A 20,216-nucleotide genomic window follows, 5' to 3' on the forward strand; every position below is an offset into this window, starting at 1 on the left:
TCTACATAGATATGACTTTTAATCTATGTTCCATTTCCATTTATTCATTTATGAGATTTACCTTCTATCTCAATGACGGAGACTGCGAATTATGTCTCTAGAAATGTGGAAAATCGCATAGGGTGCATGGAGCCAACAGTTTCAACTGCATAACCCCACCACCTTTCTATGAATGATCATATCCACTCATCTTATGAGCTTTCCCTTTGGCCTTTGTCAGACAAGGTTCATTGCCATTGTAGGTTAAACCTTTCTGTCCAGTGAGTGCTCACCCATCATATTTGTGAACTCCAATGTACCGTGAGAGAGTCTTCCATTTTAGGATAGGCCCCTCCCACATCAGTCTATAACACCCCTATCATCTTATGAAACAATCCAACAGATCCAGCAGCAAATGGATAACCCAATTTTATGGGGTGTTTCCTCATTACTGAAGGACCCATCTTCATGTTAATGATAGAAGGCCTTTAGAGAGTTCATCATATGAATCTCCCTATCACATGCACTCATATTTCAGGAGGGAATGAGATATTACGCCCTAGTTTAATTTAGGTCAAACCAAGTGGCTCCCACTAACTTTCATAAAGCCAGACTTAGATGGGCCCTAAACGGCTAGGGTTCCACATGGTTTCTCTTGGGGAGGAAGCTGGAGTAGGGCCCATCACAAAGGGAGATCATCTAATGATCTTAAGGACACCACGGCAATGATGTGCATTCAGCCATGGTGTGCACAAGAGCCACTATCGAATCAGCATGGGCCAAGTACTTATGGCCCATGAGCGTTGCACATCACACATCCATATATCATATGCAGGAAAATCATAATTGATCCAATCAATTAAATAATTTTAAAACCCATGATTAAAGCCCATAAAAATTCATAATATTACTGATTAATATTACTTAGGGAGATTCATCTTGCAATTGGCCCATGAAGCAGTTTTAACATATTAAAATTGGGTTTTATAGGTGTGGGCTGAATTACATCTTGCAATTAACCATCAACTCTTGGACCCATGAGTAAAAAATTAGGGCTGAGAATAGCCCCCATTGAACCACAGATTCGGTCCAACTAGTTTGGTCCAATCTGGTTCAAATGGGTATAGGGTTTGATTTTTAATTCAAGAACATGATATGAAATTAAATTACTAATACAAGACAATCAAGAATCAGTAGGAGGGCTGTTTGTAGGACTGCTACCCTGCAAAACAAAAGATAGATCGCAGCATGTAGTTTCCAAAACTGCAAATCACAGATGATCGAACCCTAATCTACAAAATTCTCCTCCTTGCGCTTTCTGCTTCAACTTTGAATGAAATAAAATAGAAAACCTAATTTCTATTAATATTACATCAAAATCGAATTCCTATACATTCCGTCTAAAATTAAAATAATTAATTACAGATCAAGAATGAAAAACAGCAGCAGGTGCGCAGATTTCTTGTGCCATTAAAGATTTTGGTCTCCACCGTACGAACAACCGAAAAATCAAGAAAAATATGTAGAACAATTCTAAATATAATTCAGATTTATAAATATTTAATTTCAGATCAATCGCTCAAAATCTAGGAACAAATTTCCTAGAAAACGCTAATCTACGCAAATCAGGTAGAACGCCTTCTACCCATTTGTGCAGACCCAGATCTGGTTAATTTTGGTTCAAGATTTGAATCTGGCTCTAATACCACTAAAGGGATGAGAGATCCATCATATGGATGGCCCGAACCCTATAGGAAGGCTGGGCGAATTTTCAAAAATTTCTATCTCTCCCATGTGGGAATCACATTCCCTATTTTATAAAACTGCATTTTCAATGATCAATCTTGAACCTAAACCAGACCTGATCTAAAACCAAAAGGGAGTGGAGGGATATACCTGATACGAAGTAATAATAATCTCCAATGAAGGTGTTTATGCCCAAGGAAAAATCCAAAACCTGCTTCCACCGAAGATGACACGATACAGGATGAAGCAGAATCAGCAGGATGGTTCTTTAGCAAGAATCTGATGGAGGGCTAGTGAGCACAACTTCAGATTACCTTTTCTACCAAAAGGTAATATCAAAAACTCTTCTTGATCGTTCCCACAGGTGGAGATCGAACTAGTGTGGCGGAAAGAGTAGGAGAGAAGGAGACAGTGCAGTCAAATTGTGCTGTCTCTCTCTGGAATTCAGCAGTCAGTCTGATGATTTCTGTTGTTTTGATGGTTTGCCCTGCTCTCTTATTTATAGCATTAAAAAGACGTTCTCATAATCTCATTATGAGTTTCCTAATCCAAATCTTGTATTTGGATCTAAACTCTCTTTAAGAGGTAAGGATAATCCCTTATCTTATTTGCAGATAAAGATCAACCCTCCTAATCTAATTAGAAGTTTCCTGATCCAAATCATTATTTGGATCTGGACTCTCTGAGTGGATAGGGATAATCCCTTATCCTATCTGCTAATCTAAATCCGAGAACCACCCCCTTTTAATTAATCTCATTAAGCTAGTTCGAATTGGGTTTTAGGCCCATTAAGTCCATCTGCTCACTTATCCTCCTAACTGTTGCCTAGATGGTTATCCTTGTATGGAATGGGACCCAAACATTGATTTACACATTAGCCACATGGGCTCAGCCTAGCCTTTGTTACAAGGCCTGGCCGAATTCACTGTAGGGGACAGTGAACCCCTGAGTCCATCACCATGGGCTCTTAAGCCACCTTATAAAAACCTAAGGACTATGGGCAGATGCAAGATTAGCCCATCAGGTATTACCCTCAATGGTATTACACTTAACCTCTCAGCCCATAATGATCAAACACTACCCGACAAGAGAGGACCTCTCCCTCGGCTGCAAGGTACGGTGCTGCACTCTCTATTCACATAGATCCCGAGAATTAAAACCTTTTGCAAACATTTTGAAACCATAATATATCTCTATATAAATATATTTTGCAAAACAAATTTCAACGGTTGAAATCGACTGCCGGCAGTTTTGGTTTCCATTAGAGAGAGTGCATCCCCGATCATTCACTTTGTCCGACAAAAGGGTTGATCATGTCACTATGATCACCCACTCAGATGAATTCTCAGACCATCCCAACATACTCAGGTTTTGACCCCTCTAAGGATCTCACTGATTGGCATATTAAAGACAGCCCAATCCGACACCTAGTGCAGTATCATATCATAATCGAGTCTAAGGGTCAGGTTTAACATTCCAGTTTGGCCCATCTATCTCCAAGGTCCAGGGCAGTAAATAGAATTCCGATCCGGTTCAAGGTTTCAAGAAACCCACACTACATGTAGCTCAAGTCTCATCCTGGCAGCTGAGACAATCCCCCCAACCAACTTGGCAGCACATCAGTGTCAACCTTGGTAGGATAAATCTCCCTAGATCTATCCAACGGCTGTGAAGATTTTAAACTAACACGAGTCTCATATGTGTCCAGTTTAAGGGTATTACATAGAAACACACCATAATAACATGAATCAAATGTGTACTTTATTCACTTACATTAAAATGTCATAATGTACATCATTCTGATTAGAGCTAAGGGCATACACTATCTAACAGTATTGTACTACATAGACGCTCGTGACCGGTTTACAACCAACCCTCCCCCTGCGATGAACCTAAAGAGTGCACCGCAGGACTACGATAAATCTAATGAGACATCACCGCCAAACGGTGACGTCACCTTTGCCATGTCAGTTAAGTGATACATGCATGAGGTAGTAGCACACACGCATTATGAGGACCTCCGAGTGAAAGGGAAGCAAATCCTCGGATAGAGACACGTGTTGAAGCCCCAATAGTGCCCTTAATGACTGACAACGAGTCCAATATTCCCTTTCCTAATAGAAAATGAGCACCTCTAGCTCATTCCTTTCAAGATCTCGGGATATTCCCTATAAATAGAGAACCTTCTCGTAGGGGAGGACAATCATCCAGTCATTGGTTAACCCTATCATCCAATTCCCTCTTTATGCTCTCTGCCTCGACTTTCTATTTGGTTGCTCGTCCTTAGCCAATTCTGTCCTTCAAGGAGACCATTACCCCCACCCCCCTCACCACTTCACTCACAATGGGCAAATACCAGAAATCAATAACCAAACTGGCAGAGAACAGAACACTTCAAACGTTCGGTAAATTGAGAAGCTTCTACCGACCGGTATACACAGGGGCCTCCAAAGGTCAAATCCTGGGAATGAAGGGGACTGATGAACAAATGGGGCCTTCAATGGCAATTAAGCGCAGGGGGCCTCTAAGAATCCTTCCAACGGCCGCTAACCCTAGTAGCTTCGAGCTACCTTCCAACGGTGAACGAAGGGAGGGGGCCTCCAACGATCGAAGCCTGAGAATGAAGGAGACCAATGAACAAATGGGGCCTTCAATGACCGTTGAACACAGGGGGCCTCTAAGAATCCTTCCAATGGCCGCTTAACCTAGCTTTGAGCTTCCTTCCAATGGTTGGTGAATGAAGGGTGTCTTCAACGGCTAGTGAACGGTGAACACAAGAGGGCTCTAAGAATCCTTCCAACATTCAAAAACTCGGGAAGATGGAGAGCGAAGAAATTTCTTCTTCTTTTTGAATTCAGGGGTATAATGGGAAAACAACCAAAATTTTCGTTGACGTGTAGATAGGTGGAGTCGCCCATAAATACTAATTTGTTAAGTGGTGTCGATGGGGGCTTCGAATGCTATATCGGGCTACTTGAGATTTCGTTTTCTAAGGTGGACTTACTTGTAAAAACCCCTATATTTTTTAGGGTTATATTCGAAACAAGCAAAAACCACATTCCACAACTAACCCAATTGTTAATCGGACAAAGTATGTGTTTGGTTCCTAGGCGTTTATTAAATAAAGATTTGTACTTGATTTGGTGTCAAAGTTGAGAAAAATGGTTGGTCCATTTATTAACAACTAGTGCCCATTAGGTGCCACATTAGCGGAATAGTGAATAAACGCTTAATTGTTGGGTGAAGGAAATTTCACCCAACGATTGACGTACACATAAAATCAAGATCAACTTTTATTAATACCAATGCATACAAACCGACATGATAGAATAAATGTTGGCACCACATCAATGGAACATGAATAAATACTTAACTGTTGGTGGAAACATTAAAACAAAATTTCACCCAACTGTTGACACATTCATAGATCAGTCGTTCGGTTTGATTGGTGGAAGTACGATCCCTTGTGGGGATAAAAGGACTATATAGTCATTTAATAAAAAGAGCAAGGGCAAAGTGGGAATTTAACTGAAGTAAATCCAAAGAAAGTGATGGTGGCGTGACTGGCGTCAAAACAACAGACAAAATCCGGCGTCGTCGGGCGTCAAGCCTAACGTCAAACTTCAAAAGAGGGAAGAAAGATAAAAAATAAAATTAAAAAAGGCCGACATGAAAGGTGGAAGAAAGACAATCAGCAGAGTTATCGAAAGGCGAAGCCAGAGAGACAGATTGTGAATAGCTATCAAATTACCATCTCAAAGCTCTATCCTTCTCTCCATCACACACACATCTTTGGATCCTTCTTCCTGTGTCGTACAATCTGGGGAGAAGCTACAATGCATCAATTCTTCTCGGATTCTCTCTTTAACTCTTTCCAGGTCGGTGAGACAAGATCTTCGAAGGATCTGCTTTGAATCTTCAACTATCTAGGGCTGTCTTTTGATCAAGACATTTCTGTTCTCTATCTATTTTCTATGAAACTAATTAGAACCAGAGAATTATAGATGAGTCTCAGTCTGTAATGCCAAATGATGGAATTATTTATTGTTGTTTTCAATTCTAGTTATGTGATTTCTTTGAAAAAATGCACCAATATCTTAACAATCTGATCGAGTAAGTTTAAATTTTTGCTGGAAGAATTAAAGCTTCTCTGGCTTTAGTTATGCTGTCAAAAGGAATTTCTTGTTTGGTGGTGCAAAAACATAGGCAATTTGTAAACATGGGAGGTCAGGCAGTTTGACAGAATTCCTCACTTTATGTTACAAGCTATGTAATATATTGCAAGTGGTCCTGTAAGAATTTAATTATCCTTGACAAATGCTATCTAATTGTTATGGGAGAGAATCGTTACTTAAATTAGTTACATGTTTCTTTTTTTTATATGTATAAAATCTCCAGTTTGGTACTGTTAAGAGATTTATTGCGTTTCCTTTTAAATGTGTCAAAGATTTGGAAATTGGACGAGAAATTGGCAATGGAAGAAAATCAATAGGGTGTCTAAAGTTAATGGTTACAGTTCTCAGAAAAGCAGGATTTTATTTCCTCCTTGAGGGTAAGTGGTATTTGAAAGATAAAAAAAAAGAAAGAATTTAACTTTGCCGTTTAATTGGGGCCTCAACAGTAAGTAAAACAAACTTCAAATTTATTATGAATGACATATATCTAAGTAAACTTGATACATAAAATATTTATAGTTCATTCTAAAAAGGAGCCCCACATCAATGGAGTATGGCTCAACCCAAAGATCCACTGTTGGGGCCTCAGCAGTATCAAATTCTACATGTTTAAAAACTACAAACAGAAAAACCGGTTGCAGAATTAGCAAAAAGTCTCATTTCATGGTCCGGTGTGCTAGTGTGTACAAAGCATTATCAAAGGGTTGGGCACAGAAATAGGACAACTTGTTTAGGAATATAAAGAATATTAAGCGCTCTAAGATGATACTTTAGAGTTCAGAGTAACCAACTAAGAAAGGTTATCAGAATTCATAATAAATATCAACTGAACTTGTTAGGATCTTATAACATTATTGTGATATTAATACAATTCTACTGTTTATTATTGAAAAAACCTGTTAAGATCTTATAGGCTATCGGATAGTGGGCTGGTCTGTTTCCCTGAATTGCCATTTTTCAAATAGTGCAGTGAATTGATCTTGTTGGGATTTTAATGACTTAAATTGGAAAAAAGTGAGAAAGCTTGTACAGTAGTTTAATCCATGGTGATGAGGCTTTTGTGGAAGGGCATTTTAAAGCTTGATGGGAATTTTTCTTGAGGTACTGCTTTTTAGGTAAGGAAAGTGAAAAAATTATAGGCTCAGTAGGAAATCTGTTAGTGTCCTTCATCTTAGCAATGGTATATCTGTATGTTTAGGCCAGACAAAGATGCAGATGTTGTAACTGCTACTGTACATGTTTGCTTGGGGTCAGATTTTGGGACAAAACTGGACATTGTGGTTGCTAATGTTTACATTTTTTTTTCCAGCTTGTTGTTTGTTCAGTTATGATTTTCTCTAAGTGAAATCTCTTCCCCTTTGTATCATTTATTTTTTCACTAATTTCACTACTATAAAGGCAATTTGTAGAGTTCTAAATGATAGGCGATTAGAATATATCCTTGAACTTTTTTTTTGTGGCTGGAAGAAGAGTCAGTGGACCCTAATACAAATGTTAATCAGAGTTGTAAATGGAATGAAGTGATGGCTCTTTCTCTCTTTTGATTGGTGATAGGAATCAGTGATTTAAAAGGCACGCCTAGGCATCAGGCGAGGCACATTTTAAGGTATGTGCCTTGCCTAGGTCCTAGGTGCAGCACTTTCAAAAGGCGCTTTCCTAGTGCACCTTTTTAATTTTTTTGCACCTTTTGTTCTTTTTTGAACCTAATGACTGGGCCTGCCCAAGCCCCTCGAGGCAAGCCCAAACAAATCCATGTTTGGGTCTTAAATTCTCAATCCTTACACAAAAATAAATGATTTTAATGTTGTTCATTCATTCATCCTAGTAAAATATCTTCTTAAAAGACAATTTATATTATAAAATAATTATTTTTGTGTAAGGATTGAGAATTTAAGACCCTAACATGGATTTGTTTGGGCTTGCCTAGAGGGGCTTGGGCAGCTTGTAGAATCAAGAATGCAAGATGTTTTAGATCACATTAGCTATTTGAAGTAATGCAATTGAGGAAAAAAAGAAATTGTGGGTTTTACATGCTTGAAAATGTTTTGTATGTTTGATTTTATTTTTAAATTTTCTTTTGAATACACTTTACATTTTATGTTTATTTTTTTGAATTTTAGATAATAGTTTTTTTCAAATGTTTATTTTGAAATTAAAGTTTATATTTTTATTTATATTATGATTAGTATTTTTATTATTTTTTTTGAATTTTTTGACATTTATTTTTATAGTTTTGCACCTTGCTTTGAAAAAGGTGCATGCCTCGCCTTCCCCTTGTGCTTTTTTTGCACCTTGTGCTCTTAAAACACTGATAGGAATGATGATTTCTTGGTTAAAGCATTCTTTGATTAGATCATGTATGACCATCCTCTGATTTTCCCTCAAGGAAGCAAGTTAGCAACTGCAAACATCTTCTAGACATTCAATATAGCAATTTATTTGGGATTAACTGATTATTGTAAAAAGTTACTACAATGTTTATTTGTTTGGTGTTAACTGATTGCTCTAAAAAAGTTAAAATACAATCTTTTCCTTTTTTTTTTCTCTTCCCTTAATAGTCCTTAAGCTCTTTGGCTTATTTGAGGTTTAGAATCATTTTGTAAGGTAGCTGTTTCTAGTTTAATATATTTTATAACTTGGTTAGAATCAGAAATTTAGATGCAGCAAGGTTTTTTGATATCTTGAAGTGTGATAATTCTCTTCCTAAGATTCTATAAATAAAAACACATATTGGCTACATATTCTATATTTCCCATTGAGTCATAATTTTTGTAGAATATGTCTTCAGATCTTTCTCAGTACCTTCGTCTAAATCATTTTGGGCCTGGATTTATTTCAGAGCATTTTCTGGACCAGAACTAATCCATTTATCCTACTTCTAGGAAAAAAAAAAAAAAGAAAACTGAAGACATTCACTATCTTCTAAATATTTCTTATTTATGTTGCCTTTTGTTTTTTGACTTTAGGATGCTATTGTCCCATCAGGAGGATTGTTGCCTGGACAATATGGAGTGAAGAATCATAAAGAATAATAAGAGTGTAGCAAATATTAGTGTCTGCTTACGAGGAGGCATATTTAATGGCATCCACTGGTCTAGGACATGGTGGTGTAGGCAGTTCAAGGGCAGCGAACAGCTTCAAGGGGTCATCTAGCTCAGTTGACTGGCTTGGGAGAGAGATGCTGGAGATGAGGCTGAGGGACAACAGGCTGGATCAGGATGATGATAAAGTAACATTCTGTTTCATAGTTAATTCTTCATGTAACTATTTAGATGGGTTCGACTATGATACCAAAAAGACATAATATCCAAAAAACTTATGACCAATCAACCAGTATCATAAACATGTTAATCAATCAGGTGGCATTTATCAAAATCCATAGGTGGTTTTTGATTTGTCAAAGCTCTTCTAGTACCATGTCTTTCTGGCATCATAGATTTTCCCCTATTTAGATATCTTGTGATTCTTTTTACATTTTTTTTTCTGGAATTTCTTTGAGCGTGCAACCTACCTTTAATTTTTCCCTTGTTTAACATGGAAAACTTTATTTATTTGTGAGAAAGAATAGGTAATATTTACAAAAAAAGTAGTGCTTTGCACCACGTATATTACATCAGGTATCCAACAATGTGATCCCTGTTGGCCCCTTGCTTTGTGAGAAACGGTTTGGAAACTTGGGTAATCGAAATGCAGGAGCCTTTCGCATTAGCTTGTTTACTTAATTATTGTCATTATTTCTGTTGCAGGATAGTGAACCAGATATAATTGATGGCAATGGTGCTGAGGCAGGACATGTAATAGCAACAACTATTGGTGGCCGAAGTGGTCAATCCAGGCAGGTTGAAAGCAAATTACCTTTGAAGAGATTTATTCTTTTGTTCAACACATGCCATGATGATCTTCCTTGATAAATATGCATTTTAGTGATGTCTCGACCTCATTGACAGACAATTAGTTACATAGCAGAACATGTGGTTGGAACAGGTTCTTTTGGTGTTGTTTTCCAGGTAAGCAGAATGGAAATTTAGTTTCTTCACATCCTTAAATTGTTTATTCATTAGATAATTCATTACTACTGTGTGCAGGCAAAATGTAGAGAAACTGGAGAAATTGTTGCTATAAAGAAAGTTCTCCAAGACAAACGCTACAAGAATAGGGAATTGCAGATAATGCAAATGATGGATCACCCTAACATTGTTTCCCTCAAGCATTGTTTCTTTTCAACAACAGACAAGGAAGAACTCTACCTAAATCTTGTACTTGAATTTGTCCCTGAGACTGTTAACCGTATTGCAAGGCACTACAGTAGGATCAACCAGCGAATCCCTTTGATATATGTGAAGCTCTATACCTATCAGGTTGGTACATCCTTCCTGGTGCCATCCAACATCCCCCCACCCCCATCATTTGGCTGCATGAATTCTGTTTTGCTGGAGATAACAGTAACTTCTTGTTTATTAATAAATCCTGTTGCAAATTCACCTTCTTTTAATGGTAAATGGTTGTTACTCATCTACTTAGTTCTTATAGCTCCTCCTTGTCAACATCCAAGTGTGCTAGTCTTGAATGAGGTAACCATCATGATAAAAAGTTACAAAAAAATTGTTAGAATCGACAGTACACGGGTAGTTAAGTCTTTTGTCTATCTAATTAAGGTTAAGTTGTCTATTTTATCTGGGTTTAAGTTGTGTGTCCCAGACTTAATGAGGGACAACTCTATCTTTTGTAATCTAATACAAAGAGTAGAAATACAAATTGGGTCGGCTGAAAGAGGTGACTTTTCTTCTTCTCAGACCGAACCCTTTCTCCTTCTCTCTCTCTCTCTCTCTTTTCTTCTTCTTCTTCTCTTCTTACTTACTTCAGACATATAACTGAACTAGGGTTTAATCGAATTATTCACATGGTATCAGAGCCCTAGGAAATCAGTTTAGAATTCAGTTTTATTTTCTCTCCCTTCGTCCTCTTGATATCGCCATATCAGAACTTCTCTTTGAAGTAACTTCTAAATGAATTGGAGGATCGATAAGGGACCAAAAAAGAGTGGTCGTTTTTCCTTTTTCGAGGTAAATATGATGCTTCCAGTTGCTGTGGTGGTGGCCATTGTGGTGGTTTGCTAGAAGCCCTTTACTCAATGACACGAAGGGGGCTGGTTGTGGACAGGTGTGAACAGAAATCTCTAGTCGACTAATAGTGGAGTCTGTTCTCTTCCTTTTGGGCTGGATTTCATCCATGTGGTAGTGTTGATTGGTAGATATGCATATGAACCTTTTTTTTTTCTTCTCTGTTTATGTCTGGATATGTGTGGTGATAGTAGGGTTTTCAGGTGCTGAACCCATGACAGCAGCAGTGTGGTCATAACAGTACTGTATTGTGTGGTGTGTGGTGTAGTGCTGAATAGTGAAGGGCGATTTTTTGCTTATCATAGTTGAATTCTTTTATGGTGTGAGGTGATTTTGTTATGATGGCAACAACTGGAGAGGGTAGTGATAATAAGATAGGTGTTATGATTTCTCCCGGTTAGTTGAATGTTCAAATGATCTCTATCAAATTAATGGTGAGAACTATGTGCCATGGGCTAAATCTGTGGAAGTGTTTTTGAGAGCCAAGAAAAAGATGAAACATGTGAGTGGGGAAAAACCCTCTTCTGATTCTTGAGGGTTTAGTGAGTGGGAACAGGAGGATGCGTAGATTATGACCTGGTTGTGGAATAGCATGGAACCTAAAATTAGTGTGAACTTTATGTTCTTGGATACAACTAAGGAAATCTGGGACCATGCTAAGAAACTCTATTCTGGCCAAGATAATACCACTAGAGTGTACCAACTTTACCAAGAGTATTTTAACCTGAAGCAGGGTAATCAAAGCTTGGAAAAATACTATGCAAGCATGAGAAACCTCCGTAATGAGCTTAATGTGTATCACCCTCTAACTCCAGATGTTCAAATTCAGTAGCAACAGCGACAACAACTTGATGTGACAAGGTTTTTAATGGGTTTAAAACCTGAATATGAATGAATCTGCTCGAGCACAAATATTGTGTGGATCTGCTCTCCCCTCTCTTGAGGAAGTGTTTGCCCGACTTTGGAGGATTTTTATTGACCTTACAGAGTCTTCCTCTATCTTGGACAGGTCTGGTTTTGTGGTGACAAGAGGGGGAAGGTCGTGGAAATACAGGTGGTGGAGGTGGTCGTGGATTTCTAGGGACCCGAGGTGGTCTTATGTTTAATTGTACTGGTGGCTGCAATGGAGGTTGAGAGTTAGGGGGAGGTCGTGGTGTTATGGGTCCGCGAATAGGATCTCGTCACGGGTCGGTCCACGGGGAAAACCTCCTATTTTCCCTTGTTCCTCCCTTTCCTTGAAGAACCTATCTTGCCGCCCTAAAGGTGATTTGTTCAAGAGATCACCAACTCTCCCTTGCTCTCTTTCTTGATTGAAATTTTTGATACCTTTATTGAATAATATCAGCTCCTTAAATAGGAGATTACAAGAGGTAGAATCCTACTTTTAGGAGGACTCCTTGCTAATCTACTACTCTATCCTATTAAACTAATAAGATAAGACTTCCTTAATCTATCCTACTGAACTGATAAGATAAGATAAGACTCCCTTAATCTATCCTACTGAACTGATAAGATAAGATAAGACTCCCTACTAATCCATACTACTGAACTAATAAGATAAGAACACTGAATAGATAAGACTCCTACTAATCCCTGCTACTGAAAGCAGATAAGGTAAGAATACTGAATAGATAAGATAGGATGAGAACACTAAATTGCTGCTGCTGAGAACACTAAATTACTATTGCTGCTGCACTAAATTACTGTTGCTGTTGCCGGCGCCCACGTCACGTGGTAGAGAAAGAAGTACTAGTACTAGGAGATGCATATACTGTGGATTAGAGGGACATATTGTTAACTTCTGTTATGACTTACACGGTCCACCCAACACTTGGGCTAATCATGTTGTGACTAGTAGTGGTGGTACTGTTAGTGAGAATTAGCAGGCTGATTAGACCCCCTCCACATCTATTGGTGCTTCTGGAAGGAAATGGAGAGTTTCCCATGTAAGGTATATGAGAAGTTTCTTCAGACATCTTCTCAGCAGAACACAACTACTCTTGCACTACTCTTGCACATTCAGGTATGACTTGCTTAGCTTCCAAACCCTCATACTGGATCATTGACTCTAGAGCCTCTGATCATATATGATTGGGACCTCGAGTGTCTTTTCTTCACTTTCTCAGTCTTCTACATCCCAAACAGTTACTCTTGCTAATGGTTCTACCTCTCCCAATTGTGTTGTTGGTGATATTGATCTTACATCCTTATCTTTACCCTCTGTCTTATATGTACCCAAGTTCCCTTTTAATCTTATGTCTATTAGTAGATTAACCAAGTCACTTAATTGTTCTATAACCTTTTATCCATCTTCTTGTGTGTTTCAGGATCTCAAGACGGGGATGAAGATTGGTGGAGGGCGTGAGGCAGGTGGATTGTATTATCTTGATGGTGGTGGTCCGAAAGTAACTCTTTAGTCATCTTTTACTCCTCTCCAGTGGCACTGTAGACTTGGTCATTCGTCGTTCAAGGCTCTGAAGTTTTTGGTCCCGTCTTTAAGTCGTCTTCCACCGTTGGATTATGAGTTGTGTCAGTTTGGGAAACACCATAGAGTCTCTTTTAGTCCTAGAGTTGATAGTCGTGTTTTGAGTCATTTTTCTTTAGTCCATTCAGATGTTTGGAGTCCAAACAAAGTTGTGACATACAATGGTTATAAGCATTTTGTAATTTTTGTTGATGATTTTTCAAGGATGACATGCCTCTATCTTATGAAAGGCAAAAGTGAATTGTTCTCTATTTTTCAAAAATTTTATGCTGAAATTTGTATCCAATTTGGAGTTTATATTAAAATTCTTCACTCGGATAATGCAAAAGAGTACACCTCAACACCATTTCAGAAATACTTGGAGCACCATGGGATAATTCACCAAACTTCTTGTTCTTATACCCCACAACAGAATGGCGTGGCTGAACAGAAAAACCAACACTTACTTGAAACTGCTCGGTCAATTATGCTTGATATGAATGTTGCAAAGCGTTTTTGGAGTGATGCTGTCCTTACATCAAGTTTTCTCATCAATCGAATGCCCATGTGCATCATTGGAAGTCAATCTCCTTTCTCAATCTTGTTCCCTACTCTTTCTCCTTTCTCTCTTACTCTTAAAGTCTTTGGTTGTGTTTGTTTTGTTCAGAATTTAGGGCCTGGACTAGACAAGTTAGATGCACGTGCTACAAAATGCATTTTCCTTGGCTACTCCAGAACCCAGAAATGGTATAAGTGTTATAACCCTAGCTCTCATTGGTCCATTGTGTGTTCTGATGTCACTTTCTTTGAGTCGGTTCCATTCTTCTCGAATGCTGATGTCCCTCCTTCTGTTCCTGTGTTTCCACTTCTAGTCCCAGTTGAGGACCTTCTTCTTATGGTTCCTGTTCTATCTTAGTCACCGTCTTCTCCAATGCAGGTTAATACTACAAGGCCACCAATCACACAAGTGTATACTCACAAAAGAGCACTAGCTCCTCCTCCAGTTCAGCCCCCGTTGATGGATCATGTGGTTGCACTTCCTCCTTCTGGCCATGATCTTCCTATTGCATTGCGGAAAGGTAAACGTAGTTGTACATCTCATCCTATTTCTCATTATGTTTCTGTTGTTCACCTTTTTGCTTCCCATCGACATTTTATATCCTTGTTATCATCTATTTCCATTCCTAAGATTGTCCAAGAAGCCATCACTTCTCCAGGGTGGCAGCAAGCAATGGAAGAGGAATTGTCTGCTTTGGCACACAACCACACATGGGAACTTACCACTCTCCCTCCCAGTAAATATGTTGTTGGATGTAAGTGGGTCTACAACGGTTGAAAGACAGGTTAGTGGCCAAAGGCTATTCTCAGTTATATGGTGTTGACTATACGAAGACATTTTTTCTTGTGGCTAAATTGGTTTAGTTTAGGTGTTGATTTCTTTAGCAACAATTTATGATTGGCCTCTCTTTCAACTTGACATAAAAAATGCCTTCTTACATGGTGATCTATTTGAGAAAGTATATATGGAGCAACCACTAGGGTTTGTTGCTTAGGGGGAGGATGGTAAAGTTTGCAGACTTAAGAAGCGATTTATGGACTGAAACAATCTCCACGTGCATGGTTTGGCAGATTCAGTGGAGTAGTGAAGAACTTTGGCATGAAACAGTGTCAAGTAGACCATTTTGTGTTCAATTGTGAATCAGAAGTTGGGAAAATCTTGTTAGTGGGGTATGTGGATGATATTGTCATAATTGGTAGTGACAACAATGGGATTGACAGGTTGAAAAACTTTCTACAAGATCACTTTCACCCAAAAGATCTAGGTAAGCTGAAATATTTCTTGGGAATAGAACTTGCAAGGTCAAGGCATGGAATTAACTTGTGCCAAAGGAAATATGTCCTTGATTTACTTGAAGAAACAAGGTTGTTGGGTTCCAAACCAGCTGAAACACCCATAGAACTGAATGTTGAGTATTGATGCAGGTGAAGAGTTTTGATCCTAGAAGGTACAGGAGGTTGGTGGGAAAATTGAACTATTTGACTATTACTCTGCTAGATATATCGTTTGCTGTAAGGATGGTGAGTCAGTTTATGCAACATCCTCGACTCCTGCATTGGGAAGCAGTTCTAAGAATAGTTAGGTACTTGAAGGGAGCTCCAGGTCGTGGACTGTTATACAAAAATGGAGGAACTCTTGAGATAGAGGGGTACACAGATGCTGACTGGGCTGGATCTATGTTTGATCGGAGATCCACTACAGGGTATTGTACATCTTCCTTGGTGGCAATTTGGTAACTTGGAAGAGTAAGAAACAAACAATGGTGGGAAGAAGCAATGCAGAAGCTGAATACAGGGCTATGGCTCATACTACATGTGAATTAGTGTGGTTGAAAACTCTTTTGCAGGAAATGGGATTCTCAATTGACAGGCCCATGAGATTGTATTGTGATAATCAAGCTGTTGTCCACATTTCTTCTAATCCAGTCTTTCATGAGAGAACAAATCATATCGAAGTTGACTGTCACTTTGTAAGAGAGAAAGGTGATCAATGGAGTGATAAATACAACTCATGTGAGTTCAAGAAACCAGTGGGCAGATTTGTTTACAAAAGGACTGAGTCGAGGAAGAGTGGATTACATATGTGACAAGCTGGGACTATATGATATATACTCTCCAGCTTGAGGGGGAGTGTTAGAATCGACAGTACGAGGGTAGTTAAGTCTTTTGTCTATCTAATTAAGGTTAAGTTGTCTATTTTGTCTGGATTTAAGTTGTGTGTTCCATACTTAATGAGGGACAACTCTGTCTTTTGTAATCTAATACAAAGAGAATAAATACAAAGTGGGTCAGCTAAGAGAGGTGACTTTTCTTCTTCTCAGACTGAACCTTTTCTCCTTTTCTCTCTCTCTCTCTCTCTTCTTCTTGTTCTTTTTCTTCTTTCATTCTTACTTACTTCAGACCTAGAACTGAACTAGGGTTAATTGAATTATTTACAAAAATGATGTAATCATTATCAACCAGTTTGTACGAGTGTAAATTTGGTTGGTTTAGGAAGGTGGAGGAGAGGAAGACTGTGGTAGTTTGATTGGATGTTAGGAAGGTGGGGGCAATGGAGGAGAGGATGAATGTCCTCCAGGCGAAGCTAGTTGGGAGACTTGTGGGAAATGAGCTGGGTGCTGAGAAGGTTGAATCTTGGGCAGTTTTGGAATGGGGAAAGGAAAGGGTGATGGGGGGTGAGGAGACTAAATGGTGGTCTCTTCTAGTTTATTTTCATAGTAGAGAAGTTGTGGACTGGGTTCTGGACACAAAAAGCAGAAATGCAGAGAGATTGATTTACGTTTGGGGAAGTGGTTCTTGCCATCAGGGGTGGTAAGTGATAAAAAGAGAAGATGTGCAATGTGGCTTGGTGTGGTAGCATCCCTCTGCATGCATGGAGCATTCTCACCTGTCAGGAGATTAGGGAATGCTGTAGGAAATCCCCTGCATTTGATAACAGAAATAGTGCTTAGGATAAGCTGGACATGGCAAGAATCCTGGTGGAGGTGAATGAGGTTTCCTGTATCCCAAGTGTGTTGACACTTAAGTTTGCAAGGGAATTGTATGACCTCAAAGTAGTGATGGAAGGGAGGATGGTTCTTCATCTAGACCAGCTCGTATAAGTATGCCATCCTTCTTGTTACCACAACTTCTCCATCTACTGATGTTCCTACCTTATGCCGTCTTACTAGAGTTTCCAGATCACCTGACCGCTATGGTTTTCCCTCAGACCATAATTCTTTCTCTGATGTGTTGTCTGTCACAAATATTCCCAGATCCTACCAGCAAGCCATTTTCTCACACACACACTGGAGAGATGCAACAATGCCAGAAATAGGTGTAGCATCAACAGGAATAGAAACATTATTGGGCATAGGGGCCATACCTGAATCTCTATCAGCTGGACGTGGAATCTCAGATGTGCCAATGGGAAAATGTAGGTTCCTCTACTAGATATGGGGCAACAGGTGGCGATTCCCTGCTTTGGCTTTAGCGAGCCAGTTGGAGCATCAAAGGTTGCTCGTCAGGCGGTAGAAAGAATTTCTGGATCTTTCTGGATTCTGGGTTCTATTAAAAAGCTCTCAAGGTGTTTTGTGAGGGGATACAAGAGAAGAATAGCTTGAATTTTCTTGGGAAGATAAAAAGAAAATAAGGTCTTCAGTGGCTGGACGTTGATGAAGGATGGAAGAGAGGTTTGGTTCTGGCTAATAGGTGGAAGAAGTTTTTTGTTGTGGAAAAGAAGAGATTCCTGTTAAAAGAGACAGGTGGTAGCTCGGCAATCAAAATCAGAGAAGACAGAAAATCTGTAGCGGTGTTAAGTGGGGAACCTTCAAGTTGGTTGAAAGGGTTCATCGATGGCACTTTATCTTCCATCACAGAGACTGGATGGAAAGGGGAACTATATCTGCAAACGAAAAAAATTTATTGTGGAGAAGAGCAATGATGGGAGATTTCATTCAATTGACAGAAATGTTCAGACCTGGTAAGAAGGAGATAGTTTGTATTCCTTCTGGAAAAGAACAAGGGTGGCTGATGTTTGCGGAGGCCCTGGACATTTATGAACAGAGGATGTGGCTTCTGGAGAACTGAGCAGAACGCATGAAGGCTCCTATGGTAATCCCCAAGTTGAGACTCGTCTGAGAATACCTACGGCGCGAAGAAACCGGTAGGAGGAGGAGGGATTTGTGGAAGTTCCATATGCTCGAAATTGATGGCTGAGGGGAGTATGGAGGAGTGAAGAAGAAGAAAGGTGGTTATATTGGATAGAAAGGTGGCTGACTGGGGAGGAGTTTTGCAGGATAAAATGTTCTTTGTTCCGGCAATAGAAGGGGCAGCCAATTTGAGAATTAGCTCAGAGCTGCCACTAGAGGGAATAGCAATGGTAGAAAATTGGAAACCCTCTTGCAACGAGGTGGAAGTAGAGTGCGACATCATTAGCCTGAAAATAGTGGGATCCCTCCTGCCAATAAAATTGTAATCTCTTTTCTATAACATTCGATTCATAAGATCTTGCTATTGCATAGATGGTTGAAAACCTTTTTAAAGATACCGAATCAACCCAAACGTGAAAGTTTTAACCCATTGATAATAGACATAAATAAAACTGGTAGAGATCAACTTCATTTTATCCAAAATTTAAAAACTCTATAATACTTTTTAACATGTTTTTTTTATTCACTAGACTAGTTAAAAACACTTGTAACAAGTTTAAAGTAGAAAAATACATAAAGAAAGGTCATTACCTAATGTTACAAATTAGAAAACTACACAGAAAAACCAAAATTGAGAAAATATAGAATATCCAAAAATTATAGAACTGTCATTGCTGACATTTTCCTGGGTTCTACTTCTTTCATATCCTAGTCCTGTATCACATATGCTTGTAGAAGAGGGCATAATTAGTCAAATGAAGTTAATTTTTGGTAGAAATGCTACAGTTGATCCTTTTCTTTAATTGGCAAAAACAAGAAAATATTCCTTTGTTATTAGTCTATGTCAGAAAAGAAAGGGAAAGCATAAAATGAGATCTTGAATGGTCTCTTGAGAATCCACTGAGTTATAGAATCAATCATGTCCGGCACAAATGTTCTTTTTATTTGGTAGAGTTGATCTGATACTGGCATGAATACATTCTTACCTTATTCATTGATATACAGGCTTCAGTTCTCTCAGTGCTATTCTTTTTCCCATTTTGGTTTTGGTGCAGATCTGCAGGGCACTTGCTTACATACATAACTGTGTTGGTATTTGTCACCGTGATATTAAGCCCCAGAACTTACTGGTATGGTGCTTCCTACTGCACTGAGTAAAATTGTTGCTTTTCACTACCATGTGTGTATACTTGAGTGATGCAATTTCTTTTGAATTGGTCCACATTTCATTGGTTTGGTGGTTATATTTTATTTTAAATTTCCTTCTAATTTCAAATTTAATGCCTTAAGCAGTGCTGCTCCTGTCATTATCGAAAATTGGAATTGGGTGTTTAACTCTTAAGAGTGCAAGTCAATGTGCTATATTTACTTACGAATGCAAGTCGATTTGTTGCATCTTTGCATGGTAATGTAATGTTGGGAGTGAAATGACTTTATTTATATTCAGAATGGAAACCTTGAATCAAGGTGGCGTGTGATGAAGGTTATAACCTAAAGATGGAATATGCAATTAAATCAAAGTCCTTATTCTGTATGCAATTTGCTATGTACTGAATGCTTTTGTTTCCATTGAAAATTGAAACCATTTTGAAGAATATGATAGTGGAGAATTTGGACTTATCATTAATTTCAGGATGAAGAATATGATCTTTCCTTCTCTTTTGGTTACAACTTAGAATGCTCTGGGTTGTTCAATCTTTTCCATAAAGAAATCCTTGTAGGGATGACACATAGGGAGGGCAATTTTCTTTTAATCTTTTTCTGGTGGGTCGTTTTATTAAATCCACCAGAAGAAAGAAGATGAATGGGTTTCTAAAGAATGGATTATTGTGACACTGGTAAAGGTCAGAAATTTAGGTGGAGGTTTGTTTATTTTCATTTTTTCTTGCAGGGAAGAAGTGATGCAGAGCATCAACCCTGCTACCCCAAAATAATCGATTGCAGCCCATTCAACCTCCATCAGACCCTGAGGAGGCCACAAGTCAGTTCTTTAAACAACGGGACCACCCCACGGGGGCTAAATTGCATTCTCAAAGGGGGCAAT

General features: G+C 38.8%; 1 protein-coding gene across 3 annotated transcripts in view; it reads left to right on the plus strand.

The window, feature by feature from the left end:
- Positions 1–5,340: 5,340 nt before the first annotated feature.
- Positions 5,341–20,216, plus strand: part of LOC148852705 (shaggy-related protein kinase kappa) — a 44,464-nt gene continuing 29,588 nt past the window's right edge. For 2 of the 3 annotated variants that reach the window (XM_088943631.1, XM_088943633.1), the window contains exons 1-6: positions 5,341–5,603; positions 8,867–9,129; positions 9,647–9,739; positions 9,848–9,907; positions 9,986–10,258; positions 19,228–19,302. In XM_088943631.1, the coding sequence (XP_088799757.1) occupies positions 8,980–9,129; positions 9,647–9,739; positions 9,848–9,907; positions 9,986–10,258; positions 19,228–19,302 (651 nt within the window). In that variant the 5' untranslated portion in view covers positions 5,341–5,603; positions 8,867–8,979. The remainder of the gene's footprint in view (positions 5,604–8,866; positions 9,130–9,646; positions 9,740–9,847; positions 9,908–9,985; positions 10,259–19,227; positions 19,303–20,216) is intronic. The other variant, XM_088943632.1, reaches the window with a different exon arrangement.

This window comes from Nelumbo lutea, chromosome 5 (assembly GCF_056320005.1).
Source record: "Nelumbo lutea isolate HS-2025 chromosome 5, American lotus-T2T, whole genome shotgun sequence".
In the NCBI taxonomy this organism is placed as follows: Eukaryota; Viridiplantae; Streptophyta; class Magnoliopsida; order Proteales; family Nelumbonaceae; genus Nelumbo; species Nelumbo lutea.